This window comes from Phocoena phocoena, chromosome 5 (genome assembly GCF_963924675.1).
Source record: "Phocoena phocoena chromosome 5, mPhoPho1.1, whole genome shotgun sequence".
Taxonomy (NCBI): domain Eukaryota; kingdom Metazoa; phylum Chordata; class Mammalia; order Artiodactyla; family Phocoenidae; genus Phocoena; species Phocoena phocoena.
In genome coordinates this window covers 76,971,759-76,995,962 of record NC_089223.1, presented here as the reverse complement: position 1 = coordinate 76,995,962, position 24,204 = coordinate 76,971,759, and the positions used below count along the sequence as shown (strand labels likewise).

At 39.7% G+C, this 24,204-nt stretch overlaps 1 protein-coding gene across 1 annotated transcript in view; it reads left to right on the top strand.

Moving 5' to 3' along the window:
* Nucleotides 1–24,204, top strand: part of NWD2 (NACHT and WD repeat domain containing 2) — a 199,251-nt gene that overhangs the window by 60,656 nt on the left and 114,391 nt on the right. The window contains exon 2 of the mRNA XM_065878292.1: nucleotides 15,043–15,131. Within this exon, the coding sequence (XP_065734364.1) occupies nucleotides 15,043–15,131 (89 nt within the window). The remainder of the gene's footprint in view (nucleotides 1–15,042; nucleotides 15,132–24,204) is intronic.

The following is a 24,204-nucleotide window of genomic DNA, read 5'->3' as shown; positions in this document are numbered from 1 at the left end:
GACTCCAAAGAAAAGAGTTAGCAAAAAATTAGAATATTAGAATCATACAGGTCTTAAAAGATCATCTAGAGTATTCCATAATGCTCCCATCCCGGTAAATGACCTACACCCTGTGTTTGAATAGCAGCAAATCTGTCTCTTTAAGCAGCCCATTGCATCTGGAAAACTTTATCTAGTCAAATCTCATATATATATGTATAATCTGTCTCACTGAAACTGTCTGCTGCTCCTTACTCAGTGCATGTATTTTAATAGCTTTGCCAAAGCAAAGACAGGTTTCACTGTGTGCCCCTTTCCTGATTCAATAGCCTTGATTCTGCATTTCTTCATTGTAATTATTTAATCCTCACTTGTCTTACGGGTTAGGCACAAAATCTGAGTCTTCCTTTGCTCTGATTTTGGCTTCAATTATCTCTACTGTGTAACCAATAATTCCCATAAACTTCATCTGCTACTGTAATTTGGCTTTCATCAGCTCCTGGATTTCCAAATGTATCTGATACATTTCTGGGACAACCTTCCAAACAGTATCTTCCCTTCCAGAACAACTCTCCTGCCCAAAGACTAACTTATTTTACTGTACTACTAAGTTTTTTAGTCTTCCAGGTAGAAAGTATATTTTGTTAACTTTTTATTTTGACATACAGTCAATCCTCATTATTCACAGATTGCATGTTAGTGAATTCATCCACTGGATAAAATTTTTAACCCCCCCTCCCAAATCAGTATCACGGTGCTTTTGCGGTCGTCATGGACACGTGCAGATGGGTGAGACATTTGAGTCGCCCAGTGTGCCCAGTTCCCTGCTGAGGTCGAACAGGGGAACACTGTGCCTTCTTGTCTCAGCTTAATACTGCAAACAAGTGCTCTTTTCATGGTCCGTTCAGTGCCACATTTTCCACATTTTTGTGGGTTTTTTTTCTTGGGAATTTTGCTATGCAAAATGGCTCCAAAGTACAGTGCCAAAGCACATGAGCATAGTGTTCCTGAGTGTAAGAGAGCTGCAAAGTGCGTTAGGGAGAAAACCTATGCACTAACGAGCTCCACTCAGGCATGAGTCGTGAGTCGTAGTGCTGTGGGCCAATGTGAGTGAATCAGCAATAGAAAATAAGGTCTTTAAACAGAACACACGTAAAACAGGTTTTGTATTGATCGGTTGAAAAAAATAAATACTGTGACCAGAGGCTCACAGGAACCTAACCTTTTATCTCTCTTAGGAGCAAGGCTTCAGTGTTCCCTAATTCTGTGTTGACAGAAACTTCATAGAACATTACTGCAGATAATGAGAAAGGACTGTCATTTCAAACTTACAGAAAATTTGCAAGAAGAGTAAAGTGAATTTACGTATACCCTTCATCAGGAGTCCCCAAATGTTAGTATTTTACCACATTTGCTTTATCCCCCCTCCCACCCTCTCTATGTCTATGTGTGTGTATGTGTGTATACACACACCTATAATTCTAACATATATCTGTATCATTTGTACTTAAATGCTTCAATGTGTATTTCCTAAAACTAAGGACATTTCCTTATATAACAATACAGTTATCAATTAGGAAACTAACATGAATTCAGTATTCCCTAACCTGTAGATCCTAATTTACCCCTTGCCGCAATAATACTGGATCATGGGTTGCATTCAGATGTCATGTCTCTGTAGCCATCTGTAATTTAGTACAGTTCCTTAGTCCTTGACATTAATATTCTTGAGGAGCATACATCAGTTATTTTGTAGAATACTGTTTCTTCATGATTAAATTTTTTTAAAGATTTTTTTTAATATTTATTTTATTATTATTTATTTTTGGCTGTGTTATGTCTTTGTTGCTGTGCACGGGCTTTCTTTAGCTGCGGCGAGCGGGAGCTACTCTTTTTGTTTTTTTTTCACACACACACTGTATTTTATTTTTACAAGAGATAAATAAAGTGACACCAAGCATTGTAAATGGATAACCACAACAAAAGCAACAATGATTGCAATGACCAAACACGAAACACACTCACACTATGTCATAATATTGACATTCAGTCCAGGAATCCTCCACTGTAACAGGGAGCTACTCTTTGTTGTAGTGCGTGGGCTTCTCAGTGTGATGGCTTGTCTTGTAGCGGAGCACGGGTTCTAGGGCACGTGGGCTAAGTAGTTGTGGCTCACAGGCTCTAGAGTGCATGCTCAGTAGTTGTGGCGCACAGGCTTAGTTGCTCTGCGGCATGTGGGATCTTCCCGAACCCGGGCTTGAACCCATGTCCCCTGCATTGGCAAGTGGATTCTTAACCACTGCGCCACCAGGGAAGCCCAGGATCTAGGGTTTTATTCTCATCATGCTATTTTTGTCTAAGTTTTTTTAATATTTATTTATTTGGTTGCCCTGGGTCTTAGTTGCAGCACATGGGCTCCTTAGTTGAGGCTCACCAGCTCCTTTGATGTGGCATGCGAACTCTTAGTTGCGGCATGCCTGTGGGATCTAGTTCCCTGACCAGGGATCAAACCCGGGCCTGCTGCATTGGGAGCACTGAGTCTTAACCACTGCATCACCAGGGAAGTCCCTATCTAAGACTTTTTAATTCTATCTTTTTAAGCCCCAATATTAAATGTTATTATTTTATGTTACTAGTTTTTAAAGTATAATTGACATACAACATTATTAGTTTCATAGATACGACATTCTATTATTTTCTTTGTTTACATACCCAGAAGTGGAATTGCTGGGTCATATGGTATTTCTATTTTTAATTTTTTGAGGAACCTTCATATTATTTTCCACAACTGCACCAATTTACATTCCCACCAGCAGTGCATGAGGGTTCTTTTTTTCTACAGATCCTCACCAACACTTGTAATTTCTTTTCATTTTGACGAAAGCCATTCTGACAGGTGTGAGATGATAACTCACTGGTTTTGGTTTGCATTTCCCTGATGATTAGTGATGCTAAGCATCTTTTCATCTACCTATTGGCCATCTGTATGTCTTCTTTGGAAAAATGTCTATTCAGATTCTCTGCCCATTTTTTAATTGGATTGTTTGTTCTTTTGTTGTTGAGCTATATGAGTTCTTTGTATAGTTTGGATATTAACCCCTTATTCGATATATGATTTGCAAATATCCTCTCTCTTTTTGCTTTCTTGTTGGTTTCATTGGTGTACAGAAGCCTTTTAGTTTGACGTAGCAACTAATTTATTTTTAGGCTTAGCTGTATATCTACCAGTTTATTTGCACACCAATACTTCTTGCATCTCAAATTTTCTTCTACCTGAAATAAATCCTTTAGAATTTACTTCTAAAGAAATAAGCCACAGCATAGAGAGCTCAGAAATGAACCAACATTTATATGGGCAATTAGTCTACAACAAAGGAGGGAAGAATATACAGTGGGGGAAAAGACATCCTTTTCAGTAAATGGTGTTGGGAAAACTGGACAGCTACATGCAAAAGAATCAAACTGGACTACTGTCTCACACCATGCACAAAAATAAATTCAAAATGGCTTAAAGACTTAAATGTAAAACCTGAAACCATAAAGCATATAGAAGAAAACATAGGGAATAACTCTTTGACATCAGTCGTAGTAATATTTTTTTGAATATGTTGCCTTGGGCAAGTGAAACAAAAGCCAAAATAAGCAAATGAGACTACAATCAAACTAAAAATCTTTTGCACAGTGAAGGGAACTATCAACAAAATGAAAAGGCCACCTACTGAATGGGAGAAGATATTTACTGACAATATATCCAATAGGGGGTTAATATCCAAACTATATAAAGAACTTGTACAACTCAACATCAAAAAACAAACCTGATTAAAAATGGGAAGAGGATCTGAATAGATATTTTTCCAAAGAAGAAATACAGACGGCAGCAGGCACATGAAAAGATGTTCACCATCGCTAATCATCAGGAAAATGCAAATCAAAACCACAATGAGATATCACCTCACACCTGTCAGAATGGCTATATTAAAAAGACAACAAGTGTTGGTGAGGATGTGAAGAAAAGGGAACCCTTGTGCAGTGTTGGTGGGAATGTAAACTGGTGCAGCCACTATGGAAAACGTATGGAGGTTCCACAAAAAATTAAAAATACAACAACCTTATCCAGCAATTTCACTCCTGGCTATTTTATCCAAAGAAAATGAAAGCACTAATTAGAAAAGATATATGCACCCCTATGCCCACTGCAGCATTATTTACAATAACCAAGATATGGAAGCAACCCAAACACCCATCAGTAGATGAATGGATAAAGAAGATATGGTGTGTGTGTGTGTGTGTGTGTGTGTACACACACACACACAAATCAAAATAAGTCAGATAGAGAAAGACAAATACTGTGTGATTTCACTTACAATGTGGCATCTGGGAAACAAAACAAAAGAACAAACATAAAAAAACAGAGTATAGATACAGAGACCAAACAGGTGTTTGCTAGAGAGGAGGGGTGTAGGGAGAGGAAAGAAATAGGTGAGGGAGATTGAGGTTCTAACTTCCAGTTGCAAAATAAGTGAGTCACAGGTATGAAATGTACAACGCGAGGAATATAGTCAGGAAGTATGTAATATCTTTGTATGGTGATGTATCTTAACTAGACTTATCGTGGTGATCATTCTGAAACGTATAGAAAAAATTTACTGTATTGTGTAACAGGAACTAACATGGGTTAGTTGTAGGTCCAGAAACAAACAAGCTCACTCATAGAAAAAGAGACCAGAGGGAGGGGCAAGCAATGGATAAAGACAGTCAAAATGTACAAACTTCTAAGATAAATAAGTACTAGGGATGTAATGTACAACATGGTAAATATAATTAACACTTTTATATATGAAAGAGTAAATCCAGAGAGTTCTCATCACACACAAATTTTTTTCTATTTCTTCAATTTTGTATCTATATGAGATGATGGGTGTTCATTAAACTTGTGATACGCATGATGTATATAAGTCAAATTATTATTCTGTACACCTTAAACCTATATATTGCTATATGTCAATTATGTCTCAGTGAAACTGGAAAAAATAAAATAATTGATACGAAACAAAGAAGGCAGGAAACTCACTTTTTGTTTTTCTAAAAATACCCTCTTTTGCCAAAAGATTACTTTGTTGCTTATTTAATTCTAGGCTGACAGTCTAGATATTTTTTTAATCTTTATTGGAGTATAATTGCTTCACAATACTGTGTTAGTTTCTGTTGTACACCAAAGTGAATCAGCCATATGTATACATATGTCCCCATATCCCCTCCCTCTTAAGCCTCCCTCTCATCCTCCCTGTCCCACCCCTTTAGGTCATTGCAAAGCACCGAGCTGATCTCCTTGTGCTATGCTGCTGCTTCCCACTAGCTAACTATTTTACATTTGGTAGTGTATATATGTCGATGCTACTCTCACCTCGCCCCAGCTTCCCTCTCCCACCCTGTGTCCTCAAGTCCATTCTCTATGTCTACATCTTTATTCCTGCCCTGCCAATAGGTTCATCAGTACCATTTTTTTTTTTTTTTAGATTCCATATATGTGTGTTAGTATACGGTACTTGTTTTTCTCTGACTTACTTCACTCTGTATGACAGACTCTAGGTCCATTCAACTCACTACAAATAACTCAATTTTGTTTCTTTGTATGGCTGAGCAATATTCCATTATATCTATGTGCCACAACTTCTTTATCCATTCATCTGTTGATGGACACTTAGGTTGCTTCCATGTCCTGGCTGTTGTAAATAGTGTTGCAATGAACATGTGGTACATGTCTCTGTTTGAATTATGGTTTTCTCAGGGTATATGCCCAGTAGTGGGATTGCTGGGTCATATGGTAGTTTTATTTTTAGTTTTTTAAGGAACCTCCATACTGTTTTCCATAGTGGTTGTATCAATTTACATTCCCACCAACAGTACAGGAGAGTTCCCTTTTCTCCACATCCTCTCCAGCATTTGTTTCTAGATTTTTTGATAATGGCCATTCTGACTGGTATGAGGTAATACCTCATTGTAGTTTTGATTTGCATTTCTCTAACAATTAGTGATGTTGAGCATCTTTTCATGTACCTCTTAGCCATCTGTATGTATTCCTTGGTAAAATGTCTATTTAGGTCTTCTGCCCATTTTTTAAATTGGATTGTTTTTTTGATACTGAGCTCCATGAGCTGTTTGTATATTTTGGAGATTAATCCTTTGTCTGTTGTTTCATTTGCAAATATTTTCTCCCATTCTGAGGGTTGTCTTTTTGTCTTATTTATGGTTTCCTTTGCTGTGCAAAAGCTTTTAAGTTTAATTAAGTCCCATTTGTTTGTTTTTATTTTTGTTACTCTAGGAGGTGGGTCAAAAAAGATCTTGCTGTGGTTTATGTCAAAGAGTGTTTTTCCTATGTTTTCCTCTAAGAGTTTTATGGTGTCTGATCTTACATTTTGGTCTTTAATCCATTTGGAGTTTATTTTTGTGTATGGTGTTAGGGAGTGTTCTGATTTCACTCTTTTACAAGTAGCTGTCCAGTTTTCCCAGCACCACTTATTGAAGAGGCTGTCTTTTCTCCATTGTATGTTCTTGCCTCCTTTGTTGTAAATTAGGTGGCTGTATGTGCATGGGTTTATCTCTGGGCATTCTATCCTGTACCACTGATCTATATTCCTGTTTCTGTGCCAGTACCATACTGTCTTGATTACTGTAGCTTTGTAGTATAGTCTGAAGTCTGGGAGCCTGATTCCTCCAGCTCTGTTTTTCTCTCTCAAGATTGCTTGGGCTATTTGGGGTCTTTTGTGTTTCCATATGAATTGTAAAATTTTTTGTTCTAATTCTGTGAAGAATGCCATTGGTAGTTTGATAGGGACTGCATTGAATCTGTAGATTGCTTTGGGTAGTATAGTCATTTTCACAATATTGATTCTTCCAATCTAAGAATATGGTATACTTCTCCCTCTGTTTATGTCATATTTGATTTCTTCATCAGTGTTTTATAGTTTTCTGAGTACAAGTCTTTTGCCTCCTTGGGCAGGCTTATTCCTAGGTATTCTATTCTTTTTGTTGTGATGGTAAATGGGATTGTTTCCTTAATTTCTCTTTCTGATTTTTCATTGCTGGTATATAGGAATGCCAGAGGTTTCTGTGCATTAATTTTGAATCCTGCAACCTTACCAAATTCAGTGATTAGTTCTGATAGTTTTCTGGTGGCATCTTTAGGATTCTCTATGTATAGTATCATGTCATCTGCAAACAGTGACAGTTTTACTACTTCTTTTCCAATTTGTATTCCTTTTATTTCTTTTTCTTTGATTGCCATAGCTGGAACTTCCAAAACTATGTTGAATAATAGTGGCGAGAGTAGACATCCTTCTCTTGTTCCTGATCTTAGAGGAAATGCTTTCAGTTTTTCACCATTGAATATGATGTTTGCTGTGGGTTTGTCATATGTGGCCTTTATTGTGTTGCGGTAGGTTCTCTCTATGCCCACTTTCTGGAGAGTTTTTATCATAAATGGGTGTTGAATTTTGTCAAAAGCTTTTTCTGCATCTATTGAGATGGTCATATGGTTTTTATTCTTCAGCTTGTTAATATGGTTTATCACATTGATTGATTTGTGTATATTGAAGAATCCTTGCATTCCTGGGATAAACCCCAGGATATCGTGTGTGTGAGTGCATGTGGCTTAATAGTCTTTGAAACTTTTAATTTGCTGAAATTCATTAGGCCTTGTTAGAAATTATGCTTCTCAAGCACTAGGGGTCACGGCATGGCATGCAGTATCTTATTCACAGTTTCCCGAGCAGGGATCGAACCCGTGCTCCCTGTAGTGGAAGCATGGAGTCCTAACCCCTGGACCACCAGGGAATTCCTTGTCAGACTAAATAAAATGAATTTGCACTGCTAACCTACAAGAAGCCAAGCTTGTGATTACGAATATCAAGGAGGTTGTTTTTTTTCCACCTAGTCCGAATGGTATAACAGCAGGTTTTCTTGGTGATGAAGATTGATTTCTGATTCACCCTCACACTGAAGGTCTTAGCTCTTTGGGGTCATGGCCTTTTGCAAGGATTTCCTGTTAGACTCATCACTTTGGGGCTCTGTGCTTTGTGTCCAATCTACCCTGCACCCACAGAAGACAAAAATCAACACTAAAGGTCACCAGGGCTTAGTGGAAAATAACCAAAAGCTGGCCTCAGAGATCCCTTATTTTCTGAGATTACTGCTTTCACTGTGCCCTGGGCCTCTGTGCATTGCTTAGTTTCACTCAAACTATGTGACACATTTTTAAATATATATGTTAAAATATTGTTATGCCATATTTGGGTTGTTTTAGTGTCGTATTTGTGAGGGTTCTTTTCCTCAATATTACCAGAACTAAGCCCAGCATTGTTATCTTTTATAGTTTACTCCTTTTTCCTAAAGTATATTGAGGTGTAGCAGTAATCTAGTTAGTGAATTCCTACTGGGAACTTTTAAGAGTATTTGGATAAACTGGTGATATATTTTCTTTAACTTAAGCCTTTATTTCTTTATTTTTGGCTGAGTTGGGTCTTCATTGCTCCACACGGGCTTTCTCTGGTTGCTGTGAGTGGGGACTCCTCTTCATTGCGATGCACGGGCTTCTCATTGCAGTGGCTTCTCTTGTTGCAGAGCACAGGCTCTAGGTGCACGGGCTCAGTAGTTGTGGCACACAGGCTTAGTTGCTCCGCGGCATGTGGGATCTTCCCGGACCAGGGCTCGAACCCACGTCCCCTGCATTGGCAGGTGGATTCTTAACCTCTGCACCACCCGGGAAACCCTAAACTGGTGATATTTTTAAAATTACATTTTAACTATGGTTTTCCCTAAACCTTTGAAAACTATCTTGAAAATTTAATCATTTTAAGAACTACAATGATCATGATCAAGATCATGATGGTTGTAGCTACTTTACTATAAATCTTTCAGTGCTAAAAATTCTCATAATAAAAGATGCTTTAGTCTTTGATTCCCCAAATTGTTTGATAGAATAATTGCAACATTTATTGAGTATTTACCACATGCCAGGTGGTGTTGAAAGACTCCATCTAATCTTCACAACAACCTCATAAGCTTGATACTAGTAATTTTGATTCCACATGACAAATGAAAAACAAAAGACATCTTTTAATTTGCCTGAAATCACACAGCTAGCAGGTGAAGAGCTGGGATTCAGACCCGGGGAGTTTGGTTCTAGAACCACAGTTAGTCCCTCTACTGTCTTTTCTGTTTGATACCAGTTGGTATACTTAACAGGTCAGATAATGAGCAAGATTGACCAAAGTGTGCTTTAAAACTTCATTTCAATAATGGTATGGAAAAAATAATTGCAAAATATGCTGGGGTTTTGATAGGGACTGTGTTGGATCTGCAGTTTTTCTATATCATTTTTGGATTGTTTGTTGTGAGTATAGAGAAATACTGTTGATTTGTATAGTCTATCCAGCCACCTTGTTGAAATCGTTTATAGCCATTGTTTTTTTCCTCTGGATTACTCAGGGTTTCCTACATACAAGACCTTGTCAACTGAGAATATTTTTTTCCTTTTCAGTCTAGATGCCTTTATTTTTTATTTATTATTAATTTTTTCTTCACTGCACTGACTACAACCTCCAGTAAAATGTTGACTGTAAGTGATAATGTGTTCCTGATCATAGGTGGAAAATATTCAGTCTTAAGCCATGAAACATGGTGCTAATTGTAGGGTTTTGTGTAAGTGCCCTTTATAAGGGCAAAGAAATTACTTTCTGTTCCCTGTGGCTGAATGGGTATTAGATTTTGGCAAAAGTTTTTCTGCATCTGTGGAGTGATCATATGGTCATGCCCTGTATTAATGTGGCATATTCCACGTTAAACTAACCTATCATTCTTGTACTATATCCCCTTAGGTGACAGTGTATATATTGCTGGGGGCAGTTTGCTAGTATCTTGCTAAGAGTTTTTGCCTCAGTGTTCATGAGGGATATACATTGGTCTGCAGTTTTTGTTTTGTGTTTTTTTCTTTTGATGTTATTGTCTCATTTGGGGTTTAGGATAATATAGACTTAAAGAATGAGTTGAAGTGTTCCTTCTACTCTTTTCTGAAAGTGTAAGGGATTATTTCTTTAACTATTGATATATCAGTTAAATACTCTTGGGTGGTGATTTTCTTTGGGAAGATTTTTAATAACTAATTGAAATTTTTTAACTTGTTGTAGATGTCTTCAGATTTTCTTTTCCTTGAGTCACTTTCAATAATTTCTGTTTCTAGAATTTGTTCATTTCACCCACATTTTCTAATTTATTAGAAATAAAGTTATTGTTCACAGTATATCCTTATATATATTTTTTAACTTCTGTAGCATCAGTATGCTACATGACATTTCATTCCTAATTATAATAATTATGTATGAGGAAGTCCTTGCCTCCCATGAATTCACAAGTCTAATGGGGGAGACAGACTAAAAATAAATAAATTAAAAATATTATATTTATAATAAAGTAAAATACATGATGTTATATAGGGGTGAACAAAGTGCTATGGGGTGGCCAGGGCATGCCTGTCTCTGTCTCGTAAGCATTCACAAACTGTGCTGCCTTTGATTGGGACTCAGGAGGGTCTGAGTCTGCCAAGCAAAGGGGATGCAGTAGATAGGGAATTCTGGGTGTGGAAAGCAGTATGTGTAAAGACAAGGCTCGGGTTCAAGTAATATCTGAAAAATACCCTGGAGGGTGCATGATAAAGAGCAGTAGAAGATAGAACTTAGGTCGAAGATACATTTACACCTGCTGAATATTCTGGCCTTCATCCTCTGGGCCACCAGATGCCAGCCAAGGTCTTTAATGATCAAATTAGTTTTCACTTTTGTTTTGTCTTAGAATTTATCTCCAGCAGCTCTGTGGAGCTTAAGACTGCAATGAGAAGGGACAGGTAACAGGTCAGTCAAATAGGACTCTAAGGGCTGAGAGATGGTGAGTACAAAAATAGAGAGTAGACAGAAAAGCACAGCCACATTCAAAAGAAGATTATGATAAAATTGACAGGATGTGGTGATATGGAAATAATGAATGGTGAGGGTGATGGTTGGGCACAGAGGACTTGGAGGGCATGGAGAGGAGGTAGCCTCTGGGAAGCTGCCAGACAGGAAATCAACCCCAACAACAACAAAAGTCAGATAAGATGTCCAGATGAATCATTGGCTAAGGGGCCAGGTAAAGAGGGAAAATCCAGGCAAGAGCAAACCTACAGAGACTTGGGAACCCAGGCTGGAATGACAGCTGTAGGTGGATCCTAAATAAGTTTTGTGAGCCGCCAAGAGGGAAATGACTTAATCTAACGTCCGTGCTCTGAAGGTTGGGTGAGGTGGGGCAGTAAGAAGTTCCAGTCCCACATGGTCATTTTGGCACTCTTATTTTTAATAAAAGCTTGGAATTAATCTAAATCCTGCTTGAAGTAGGATAAAGATATTGACTGATAATTCTGTGCCAGCTAATGTTCTTCCTGCAGGTAACTCAGATACTACACAGATACCGTCATTAATTCTGAAATCGTAGAGGAATTATTTAGAAAGCAACTCTTTAAAAACCTCTTTAGTGCTACCGAAGTGTTAATGCATCTTTTCAAAGCATTCAGGAGTTGGACAGATACAAATGGATGCAGTGACTATGAAGAATAAATGATGACATACCTCGTCTTCTACACTTTTGTAAGAGGTCCCTTTTTATGTGTGACATTCTGTGACTTAATTTTTCCTATCCATGACATTCTAGTGTTTTTTAATTGCCAATCATCAGGATGTGCTGTCAGTATGAATCAGGTTTTTTGTATAATTAAGCCAGCTTATCTGTCACCCAGCATAATTAATCCATTTTATTTTAATTACTTTTCCATTTCCAGAGCCAATCATCCTATATTAATACAAATATAGGAAAATCTGAGTCGCTTTTGTAATATAAGTAATAATAAAGAATGCCTGTCATACACTTCCCTCACATTTTTAGAAATATTTAACATAATTTGATAAAATATTAGTATTTTGCCAGAAACACAGAAACCATGAAAGACATCAGTATTTCAGTTCATTCACTTACTTCATGAAGTCCACTTTCTAAACCCAATCATGTATTTCCCAGAATTTCACAGTCTTGATTCCCTGTCCAACCAATGGCATATTGTAATGTAGGAAGCCTTTCTGTTTCTGGAGGTAATTGCAGAGATGCATTGCCTGTCAGCTCATTTTTATCCCTGGTGCCTGTGTGGGTTTTTTCATATACTCCTTCCTTAATTGAGCATGACTCTAGTCACTGGGGATGCAGCAGCGAAAGAGACAGAAGAAGGTCCTGAGTCCCATTGAGCTCACCTGGCAGTGGGGGAGACACATAGTAAACAGAAAATTATCACCAATAGTGATGAGTAACGTGCAAAGAATTTGAAGAAGATGGTGTGATACAGAGGGGTCTGTAGCTGGAGGGCTCAGAGAAGGCCTCTCTGAGGAGGTGGCATTAAAGCTGACACTTGAATGACAGGAGATGACATGAAATGATCATGGGACTAAGCATTCCAGGAGGAAGTCATGGCTAGAGCAGAGGTCACCAGTGAGAATATAACCCAGGAACCAAATGAACGCCAGCGCTGCTTGAGTGACATGAACAGGGCAAGTGGTAAGAAATGAGCTAGAGAAGGAGAGAACATTCAAGATAAGGAGTGGGGATTTCATTCCAAGTTCCATGAATAGCTGCTGGAGGATTTTAAACAAGAGAGTGATGTGATCGGATTTATGTTTTTACATAAATCTGGCTGCTCTGTGGAGAATGGATTGACGGAGCCAAGTATGGAAACAGCGAGATAGGGTCCAGGTGAGAGATGAGTTTGGCTTGTACCAGAGGTGCAGAGAAGTAGATTCATTCAGGATTTATTTAGAGATGGATGGAGTAAGAGAACTTATTGATGGGTTGGCTGTTGAAGGGTGTATTATAGAAAGGGAAAAATTTGTCACGGATAACTGAGATTTTTTCATAAATATTAGGACTTCAGCATCCCTTAACCATTCTGGGAAGCTCTTGCATTTGTCATTTTCAAAAATTGATTCTTTGCACAGTTGCATATTTTCCATGGTTAGAGCAGACTATGGCATTCGGCTCTCTAAATTCAAATCCAGGTTCTCCAACTTAGTGGTCACATGACCTCAGGCATGTCTCTTAACCCCTTTATATTTGTTTCCTCTTATTTTAAAAATGGACTGTTGATTTTCATAGGGTTTTTGACAGAAGTGACTAAGAAAATACACATAGAAAAACTTAGCACACTACTAGTCTACAGTAAGCACTCAGTAAACGTTAGTAATTAGATACTGCATTTCTGTCTTAGCCTCCTTACTATGACACATTCAGGTCTTGGGACCCAGTAATAAGAGTTATAATAACATTTTTTAGAAGCAAATTTCTGCTCATTTCATAATTTTTTTTCATGTATTATTTGAATACTATTTTTTTTAGAATATCTTACCAATAATCATTGTTTAATATATTCCCAAATTCCACATCTGGTAGTATCTCTTCATTTTTAAAGTGACTTTTTATTATTTGGGTCTTAAAAGTCGGTAGCCTTTTAGAGAGATTGAATATCATCAGCTTTACTTGGAAGATAGTGTTTTCAGCCCTTACAGTGGGGTGAGGGAGGATGGGCACCTGATCCCAAGATTATATAAATCATGTGGAAGCTTAATCTGCTTCCACCAGTGCCGTAAGGGTACATGGGCACTGCTCAGTTGTACCCTCCTCAACACGGTCCTCCTGCTTTCCCTTTGGACTTAGGTCCATGTTAGATCTATGGGGGGGAAAGACCCTACTTGTTTGGATCACAGGGTAATCTCGAAGACCTTGTATTGAGTCTTTGGTTCCCATGTAAACACTGGTTCCTGTCACTCTGTCAAGCTGCCGCTGCATCTCAGACTCTTGGGATTGGTTGGTTGCCTCTCAAAACAGGCTTGAGAACAGTAGGAAAGTAGAGTAGGTCAACACGGCATGTGGCTGAGTTTGCACGGACAGATGTGCTTGAGAATAACAAGGACAGTCTTTTAAATTGGTTCCTGAGTTATAAATGTGGTATGCAGGTGTTTCATGGTTATGGCTGGGATTGAGGTACATTTAGCAAATGGTCCTTTTCATGAGATAACACATTAACCTAATTTTTTAAGCTCTGATTCTTATCTTTCTGTGAAGTTAGCTGGGCGAGGACCATTCTCTTTGCTGTAAGCATCTTACAGCGTCATCACTGATGTAGAGCACCGTCCAGCACAAGTGGCTGTAGAATCCCTTTCTGTGCAGAACATTCAACATTAAATACATACATATGTTATGGTTCTTCTGGTTTCGGGTTCTCTGTTTCTTCTCGTATTTTTTAATGACAGATAATTTTTAAATATTTTATTTCGAAGCTTTTACACACTGTGGCACATGTAAAACAATCCCCTCTCTGATATAACAGGTCCCTAAGCCCAGGGTGGGAGACGCTAATGTTGAACCATTGGCCAGTGGAATCCGCTAGTTTTAGACGATGACTCCTACAATTTGTCACTCCTGACTATTGTGCTGATTGCACAGATGCTGTACTGAATCTTGTAAAAGTAGCATTGTTTCTAAATACTGTAGGGAATGATAGAGTCTGGATGTTTTTGGAAATCAGTAATCAGTGTGTGTGTGTGTTTTGAAATATTTACACTCAATGGAGCTACACCTGACAGCCTTACAATTTTTCCTTCTGCCTCTTTGAAAGACAATGTGGTTGTAGCTATTTAAGAGCACCATGTGAGGGTCTATGTGGGTATAAAGAATGAGCTGTGAATTCCCAGCTCTGCCAGCACCCACAGAACTTACCCAGGGCTCCCATTTGCCCTGTGTGCATGGTACACATCTCAGCTCCCCTGCTCTGTTAAGAGCAAGTCTTCTCCAGCAAGCTAATATCCCATCATTTCACGATGCAGCACCCCAGCTTGATTATATTAATGTTAATGTTTATTTGTAAGCTTTCTTTTTTTTCCAGAAATGTGTACTATGTGGACGTAACTCACTTTCTGTGTGTTTGCTTTTCTACCACAGACACGGGAGCAGAAAGACAGGCACTAAGAGAAAACGTGTATCCTAAATTAAGAGAATTCTGCAGAGAAAACTATGGATTAGAATTTCAGGTAACGCTGATATTAATTTCATTTTTAATTATGTCAGCTAAATAACTAATGTTTGTTTCTTGTCACAGTTCGGGTGTTATAAAATATGTTTTAAGCCCTGAAATATTTCATTTCTTTAAGCGTGGGTGAAAAGAAACACTGGAAAATGGAAGTAAAATATTTAGTCATTTTTGATGTTTTGCACTTTTATGCTGTTTCTTGGACCCTACCCGGTATTGGCTCATCTTTTTCTTGGAATTATGTTTATTTGCTTTTTTGCTAACCTCCACTAATGTCAAAAAGGGCAAGGTTGCTGAGCACCTGCCTTTAAGCTGGCATCTCTAGAAATGTTTTGCATCAAAAAATTGGGACCAACTCTCTCCCGAGTATTTCTTTAGCAGCTTGGTCAGTCCTTGCCTTCTGTCCTACCTTTTAGTTTTTATTTGCATTGAAGAATGTCCTTTTTCCCAAGCATTTTGGGAATTTACCATTTACCAAAAAAACAAAACAAAACAAAAACAAACCATCAGCCTTTCAAGAAACAGTAACTGTGCATGTCATTGCTAAAATTCATAAACATCCTGGCATTTGTAGAAACTATTGATGAGGCCACCTAATAGAAAAGTACTAGAAGACATTGGGCATATCTTAGACATCCAAAAAAATTTTTAAGTGAATGGCTCCTGCAACTATAGATAGCGTTATTTAGTCAGAATTCATCACCTTCATTTGCAATGGACATCTTAACTGAACAGTGCTATCCTAACTACATGTTTACATTGTTAAGTAAGGACTATGAACTAGAGGTTTGTGGTGTAAGAGTGCAAAATGTGTCTTTTTTTTTTTTTTACTCTTTGGGTTGGGAGAGAGTTTTGGGTTTTTTTTTTTAATTTTTGAATTTTATTTTATCTTTTTGTACAGCAGGTTCTTATTAGTTATCCATTTTATACATATTAGTGTATATATGTCAATCCCAATCTGCCAATTCATCACACCACCCGCTCTGCCCCCGCCGAAAATGTGACATTGTTAATGGAAGAAAATTTCACCCCTCATTTGTTTCCTTCTGAATACAGTTGACCCTCAAACAATGCAGGGGTTAGGGGTGCTGACCCTCTGCGTAGTTGAAAATACACGTATAACTTTACAGTCAGCCCTCTGTATCCACGGTCCCTCCATATCCGAGGATTCAACCAACCATGGATCATTTCATACTGTAGTATTTACTACTGAAAAAATCCACATGAGTGGATCCACACGGTTCAAACCTGTGTTATTCAAGGGTTGACTGTAAATATTTTGTCTTGGTATACTTCCTAGTGCCTTCTAATAGGATGTATAAAATAAGTTTCAAAATGGCTTTGATCTCAATGCATAGTGTCTGTTAGCAGCAAGCCATTGTGACACACATATTGAATAGTTACTCCTAAGTCACTGTTTACTTGAAAAATCATCAACCTAAATTCCTTGTTGTGAAGTCAGCACCACTTTCTCTGAGGAATCTCGTTCTACTGATAACAAAGTCTCAACTGTTAAAAATTCTGATATGTCAAGATTCCCAAAGACTTAGACATTCCTTGGGGACTCAGTTACTGTAAAGAAATGTATCCAAGCCTATTAATCCCATCTTTGAGTTTATTTGGGTTTGCATCACTTTTGTCAGTAGAAGAAGGTTGAGCTACAGAACAGCCTCCATAAAACATGGAATTGATTAGGATTAGCTGAGGGGAAAAAAGGAAAAATATATTTTCTAAATTTTAAGTAGGTACAGGAGAAAACAGATAAAGCCAAAGGAAAACAGTAGAAGGCAAGCTCCATAGAAGAAATTGATGGCAAGGATCATTCCAGGCAGGTGTATTGAATCAGTCAGTGAGATACTGGACAGCAGAGTTAACAGCACTGGGTAAAGCATGACATGGAATTGAGCCCTAGCTCTTGACTGTGAGTGACTTAACCCACCTACTGGTCCTTTAGTGTCTAAAATGGGGGTGGTGACAGCTTACACATCTGAGGTTGTGTTTAGAATACAATATGCAAGGTTGCACTTGCTTCCCACCTTCCAAAATAGGTTGGTTATAGAGCTCCCTGAGGCTGTGTTTACTGGAGAGATGGTCCTCTTTTCTCAGCTGCAGCAAAATGTGCCAGAAGCTTCACAAAAAAACGAATTTAGCCGTACACTGTTCTGGATTCCATCTTTGTGCATTGGACTCAGGAGAAACGCATTTCCTAGAGTTACTCAAACATACCAGTCTATTTCCTGCTTTCTTGCCTTTGCTGTTCTTACCACCTACAATGCTTTTCCATCTGCTTCTTCCCCTGCTTCACCTCCTAAGTCCTGCTCATTCCTAGGACTCTTCCTGTCTGATCTTAAGTCATGCCCCTCTTCTCCTTGCCCACTTCTCTGCAGCTGTGTGTCCTCCAGTTGGTCCCTTGAACACTTCAAGCCCATTCCATTTCAGGAATTTTCCCTGGCTGTCTCTCTATAGGAATGCTCACCCCCTCATCTTTTCATGGGTGCTTACTCACTGTCCTTCAAGTCTCCTCTGAAATGTCACTTCCTAGAGTTGCTTCCCTCATGACCCAATCTAAAGTAACCCCCTAGGTGTGCTGTATTTTACATCATCCTATTTTAGTTATTTGCATAGCATGTGTCAGTGTTGGATATTTTTCTTGTTTACTCATGCATTGGATTGTTTCTTGTCTTTCTTCCAAGATTGTAAGTTCCACAGGAACAGGGACTTGTCTGCCTTTATGACAGCTACATCCTAGAATAGCGCCTGGCACGTAGTAAAACTCCATAAGAATGTTGAATGAATGAAGTCTCAGCCCAAACATTACTTGCTTAAAGAATTGTTCTCTGCTCCCCTCATTCCTCCCAGGTTATACCACATACCCTGCTCCCCTAAAGTCCTGTGCATAACTCCCAGTCATTGATCCAGCTCATTTAAGAAGTGTTTATTGACCATTGACAACATGCCAGTTGACATTCCACGTGCTGGAAATACAGGGAAAAAACCCATCACACCCTCTTCTCGTGGAGCTTCCAATATTGTTGAGAGAGGCAGACAATAAACGGTAAATTCCAGTGGTAATAGATACATTTTACTGAGTAAATGCTTTTAAGAAAAGTAAAAAACGATAAAGGGAGGTAGGGAATGCCAGGTAGTCAGAGAAGGACTGAGTAATAAGACAGCCTTTGAGCAGAGATCTGCAGAGGTAATGGAGCAAATCATGCAGACGTTTTGGGAGGAGAATTCCAGACAGAGGCAGCCAGGAAAAGGGTCTGGGGTGGGAAAGTGTTTAGAATATTCTAGGCACAGTAAAGAAGCCAAGTGGGAATGGAGTAGAATGGAGTAATGAGTAAGATAAATGATGGTAGGAGATGACATCAAAAGAAGATCATACCTTATGGACTGAGAGTAAGGACTCAGAATGTTCCTGAGTAAGAAGTGAAAGAGTGACGGGATTTATGTTTAAGAGGTTCGCGCAAGCTTTGTGAGGGGACTGGAGTGGGGGTGGGGAGAGATGGCAGAAACAGTAAGGCAGCGCAAGTAAGAAATGATCGTGGTGCGGACTAGAATGAGCGGCAAAGATAAGGAGACATCTGACTAGGTACGTTTTTCATCACCTGTCTATAACGTCTAAAAATTCTCAGAACTGGAACTGTCTTATTCAACTTATCCCAGTGATTGGCCTACTATGTGCCAGGTACTTGACTATTGAGTTAAATCTCTATTGAACTAAGTTGATAGACTGCAGAGTTACACTTCAAGCAAGGCCATGTACTTTTTTCTCTATGCCTGTTTGGCAGACTGTTTTCTAGTATTTCCTTTATTTTTTCATTTAAACTAAGAGTTTTAATGAAAATGCACCAGGCTCTCTGATTATGTGAACTTCAACTAATTCCATGTGTAATATACATAGTTGACTGCTTGGAGATGGTGACATTAAATGGAAAGAATGTCAAGCCTACTCAGAGCAGAAAACACACATGGCTCAGAGAAAGACAGGGGTTTAAATAAGATGTTATTTGATTTGCCAGTGTTCAGTGAGTGCCCTTGACTATGGAGTAGAGGATCAAAAGGAAGAACAGGGGAATAAATTGGGAAAAATAAAGACAGATTTGGGTAAAAGCAGGTGGTGCAGGACCCAATAAATAAAGGGCTTGTAATTATCTGCAAGCCCTGCTTTCAGATGTTTCCTCTCCATTCTTATTGCTGAGACCCTGATCTAACCTTAATTGGTTCAAAAAATTAGATGAAGAGACTTCCCTGGTGGTGCAGTAGTTAAGAATCCACCTGCCAATGCAGGGAACACAGGTTCGAGCCCTGGTCCGGGAAGATCCCACATGCTACAGAGCAACTAAGCCCATGTGCCACAACTACTGAGCCTGAGCTCTAGAGCCCACGTGCCACAACTACTGAGCCTGTGTGCCACAACTACTGAGCCCGTGTGCCACAACTACTGAAGCCCGCACACCTAAAGCCCATGCTCCCCAGCAAGAGAAGCTACTGCAATGAGAACCCTGCACACCGCAACAAAGAGTAGCCCCCACTCACCGCAACTAGAGAAAGCCCATGCAGAGCAACAAAAACCCAAGGCAGCCAAAAATAAATTTTTTTAAAGCTATTAAAAAAAAATGATGAACAAAGAGGATCTTAACTGATCTTGTTCTGTGCTTACCCACAGTAGGTTGCAAGTCCTGGAGGAAGAGACTAGTCCTCACTTATTTTTTTTTTAATTTATTTTATTTTTGGCTGCGTTGGGTCTTTGGTGCTACGCGCGGACTTTCTCTAGTTGTGACGAACAGGGGCCACTATTTGTTGCGGTGCGTGGGCTTCTCATCACGGTGGCTTCCCTTGTTGTGGAGCACGGGCTCTAGAGTGCAGGCTCAGCAGTTGTGGCACACGGGCCCAGTTGCTCCACGGCACACGGGATCCTCCCAGACCAGGGCTCGAACCCATGTCCCCTGCATTGGCAGGTGGATTCTTAGCCACTGGGCCACCAGGGAAGCCCCTCCTCACTTATTTTTAAGTCTCCGGGGCCTGGAAGAGTACTTGACATTTACTGGGTTTAGTAAAAGTAGCAAGCAGAGCTGCCTACACCATCATCCTACTTGAGTTCTTCTATACATCACCAGAGTAACCTTACTTAAATGTCAGGTTGTCATTTCCTTTGCTAAAACCTTATAATGGCTCCCTGCTTCCGATGGGGTCCCTCTTTAATGTGATCCCAGCTGTCTCCCCAACTTCATCTGCCATTTTTCCCAACATAAACACTCCATGCCAGTTTGGCCATCCTCAGCCTATCCTTGGAGCATGTCTTGCTGATCACTCATTCTTGACTTGAAAATCTCATTCGCTGTGCCTATTGCACTTCTCCCCTCTTATCAGAAATACCCTTTCTCCTCCACCGCCTACCCTTCAAACTCCAGCCCAAGTTCTTGCTTTCTAAGAAGCAAGAAGTTCTTGCTTTCTGATTCCCAAATATTCCCCCTCTACTCCCTGAACCCTTATAATCTGCCCCACCCTGCCCCCACAGTAGGAGTAGACCTGAGCAGGAGTAGACCTGATTGGGGCAGGGACCTCTAACGGGGGTACTTGATTGATCTGGGCACTTAGCCACTGCTCCATTTTGAAAACAGTTTCATTTCAGTCCAGCCACTCAACTTAGTTTCATTCCTGAAGAATACCTAATGATAGCAAACAGTTTTAGTGAGCATCTAGTATTCCTCTCACATCACTTAGTCACCAAAGTAAATAACCCTGTTCCTTTTTCTTCACCTTTAACATCCAATAAATCCCAAAGACCTGTGGATTCTACCTCCTAAATATTTCTCCAGTGTATCTCCGCTGTTCAAGTCTCTATTACTGTCATCTTGACTACTGCAGTAGATATGCTGCGGGCCTGTTTACCTTCATCTCGTCCTTCTCCTCCCCAGCCTCAACCCTTACAGCCACCTGGACCACCTTGTCCACCCTCCACCATATTTCTGCAGTGGTATCTCTGAAATACATATCTGACTCTTTCATCCACAAGATACATTCTGCATGTCTTAGCCTGGCATACGAGTTTCTCTTTTCCACCCCTATCCACTGAGGTCTTGTCTGTCCCCTCCCACACAGGTAGCCTGTTTTAGCTTTTCTAATCTGCGTTCAGTTCCCCAAACAAGTTCTTTCTTCTCCCCTGAGTCTTCAGACCCACTGTGCCCTCTGTTCGGGTTGCTCTTAAATTGTTCCCCATGCCAATGACTAGAAAATTTTCTACTCATCCTTTAAGAAACAGTGAATTTCCTTCTTCAAGATTCCATAGTGCTTTATTTCTAGTCTTTAATAGTATCTGTCATATTGTTTTAATTACTTTTAAAATGCCTTTCCCCCTAACTGGAAGCTCATCAAAGTCAGAAGTCATATTATTTATATCTATTTATCACCAGTCCTTTTTAGAGTACCTGGTTCATATTATATACATAATAAATGTTGATTAAAGTGAATTTATTAAATGAATAAGACCCAGAAGCTGAGAGTCTAGACCACTGCTGTGCGAAAGAAGTATAATGGGAATCACAGATGCAAGCCACAAATGCAATTAGATTTTCTAACTACGTTTTGAAAAGTAAAAGGAAGCAGAAAAAAAAATTTAAGAACATATTTAAGCCATTTTATATCCAAAATATCATTTCAACACATAGTCAACATAAAAATTATTAGTTATTTTATATTATTTTTTTTATACGAAGTCTTCAAAGTCCAGTGTATATTTTACACTCACAACACATCCCAGTTCAGACTGGCCACATTTTGGGTGCTCAATAGTCAAATGCTCCCATGCTGGACTGTGAAGCTCTAGATGGGAGTGGTCAGGGTGAGACCATTCTAACAGGGATGAGAACCTGACTGCCCAGTAACAGGTGTCCTGATGCAAGTGATGGAGAAACTTAATTAGAGGAGCTTCTGTAGTGAATGGAAATTCATTTGTACATGTAAAAAAAAAATCCAGATAATGATTAATAATTTTTCACTAGTCAAATTAGTAACTTTTCCTTTTATTTGATCACTTTTGGACATTGCATTAGTAGGGTGTGTCAACTAAAAAGAAAAACACACACACACACAGTGTAGAAACTATGAGTCAAGTTTTTTGGTGTCTTACTGAGTACTATAGTCTGGGAGACAGCCTTGCAGAGAGCTCTGAGAAACTGTTCTGAGAGCTAAGGGGGAGGTCAGTACACATGTGATTTTGGCAAAAGGGGAACGTGCAACAGAGCACACATCTCGGTAGAAGGTTGCTACTAGGCACAAGGAACTGGTATGTTAGTCAGTGGTTTTGGTGCTTTTCTAAGTATGGGAAGATGCAAGAATCCAGGTTCATAAAAATTTTCTCCTGAAAATATCTAACTATCTGAAGGCCTGTTCTGCCAGGTTTACCAGAGCACGGAGTGCCTCCTTCCTGATCTCGGCCTTGAACTCCTTTCAGGGTAATGTTGAAGGTCATACTGCAACATGGCTGCAGTGGCTAGTGACTTAATTCTTGTAGAGCCAGATGGTGAGCAACGTTCTTTAGTTGGCAGGTGCATAATATGAAATAGTTAATGCAGTGTTCAAAAGCACTGTGGGGGCTTCGCTGGTGGCACAGTGGTTGAGAGTCTGCCTGCCGATGCAGGGGACACGGGTTTGTGCCCTGGTCCGGGAAGATCCCACATGCCGCGGAGCGGCTGGGCCCGTGAGCCATGGCCGCTGAGCCTGTGCGTCTGCAGCCTGTGCTCCGCAGGAGAGGCCACAACAGTGAGAGGCCCGCGTACCGCAAAAAAAAAAAAAAAAAAAAAAAAGCACTGTGGAATTGGGGCTGAGTAACGATATGAGGCAGTAGACTAAAACTTATGGTCAAGCAGTTCATTTACCTGCTGTCTTAAGACTTAAACTTTATTTGAAATCAAAAGAGGAAGGTGATGGAAACCTTATTTCCCAATATTAGATGAACAGTCCTTGTCTTGATGGGTGCCATTTGTTACCTTTTGCAGCTTTGCTAAAGATAGCTTTTTAAAAAATTCCCCCATAAACCCTTGCAATTAAATATAACAACTTGGTCTCAAAGCAGGAACTCCTATGCCGACCCAGCCCTTTTCCTTCTCTCTGGCAGGCAAGTGTTGAGTCAGGTATGTAGGGAAGTGTGAGTGAAACCTGCAGCTCCAGCCAGCAGGAAGATCTTGCCAAACCTGCTCTCTGCCTCACAATGCCATTGTGGTGCCACCTGAAGGCACCAGAGAGGAAGATGCTCATCCTTGGTGAAGGTACCTCCTGAGGCCCCTTTGGTCTAGAGTTTGTCCTTCTCTTCTTTGCTTAACATTCCATCTCTTCATGTTTCCTTTGGCAGCACAGGTCCAGACCTGTCCACCTGTTTTTTTCATCCCTAGACCCCCAAGTAGGTGTCATCTTCTGAAGATGGTGCCTGTGCGTGAGTGAGCCCCATATCAGCATCTCCAGCCCTCACCAGAGTTACGTGAAGATAGTTGGTTTTTGAATGTTAAAATATCTAAAATGGAACCCATCCTTCTTCCTTTTCCCAATTTCTCCGTTGCTACTATTCCCCAGTCTTCCAGACTTTAAAACTGTGGCTCATACTTCATTCTTCATCCTTTACAACCTAGATCCAAATTGCACTGTTCCCCGTTGATTCACCTGCCACAGTGCTTCCTGGAAATTGGCCTGGTCTTCCAGTTTCACAAAGCTCTGTCTTTACTCAGGCTTCAGTTTCTTTCTTTTTTTTTTTTTTAATATCTTTATTGGAGTATAATTGCTTTACAGTGGTGTGTTAGCTTCTGCTTTATAACAAAGTGAACCAGCCATACATATACATACTTTCCCATATCTCCTCCCTCTTGCGTCTCCCTCCCTCCGACCCTCCCTATCCCACCCCACTAGGTGGTCACAAAGCACCAAGCCTATCTCCCTGTGCCATGCGGCTGCTTCCCACTAGTTAGCCACTCCACGTTTGGTAGTGCACATATGTCCATGCCACTCCCTCACCTCGTCACAGCCTACACCTCTCCCTCTCCAGATCCTCAACTCCACTCTCTAGTAGGTCTATGTCTTTA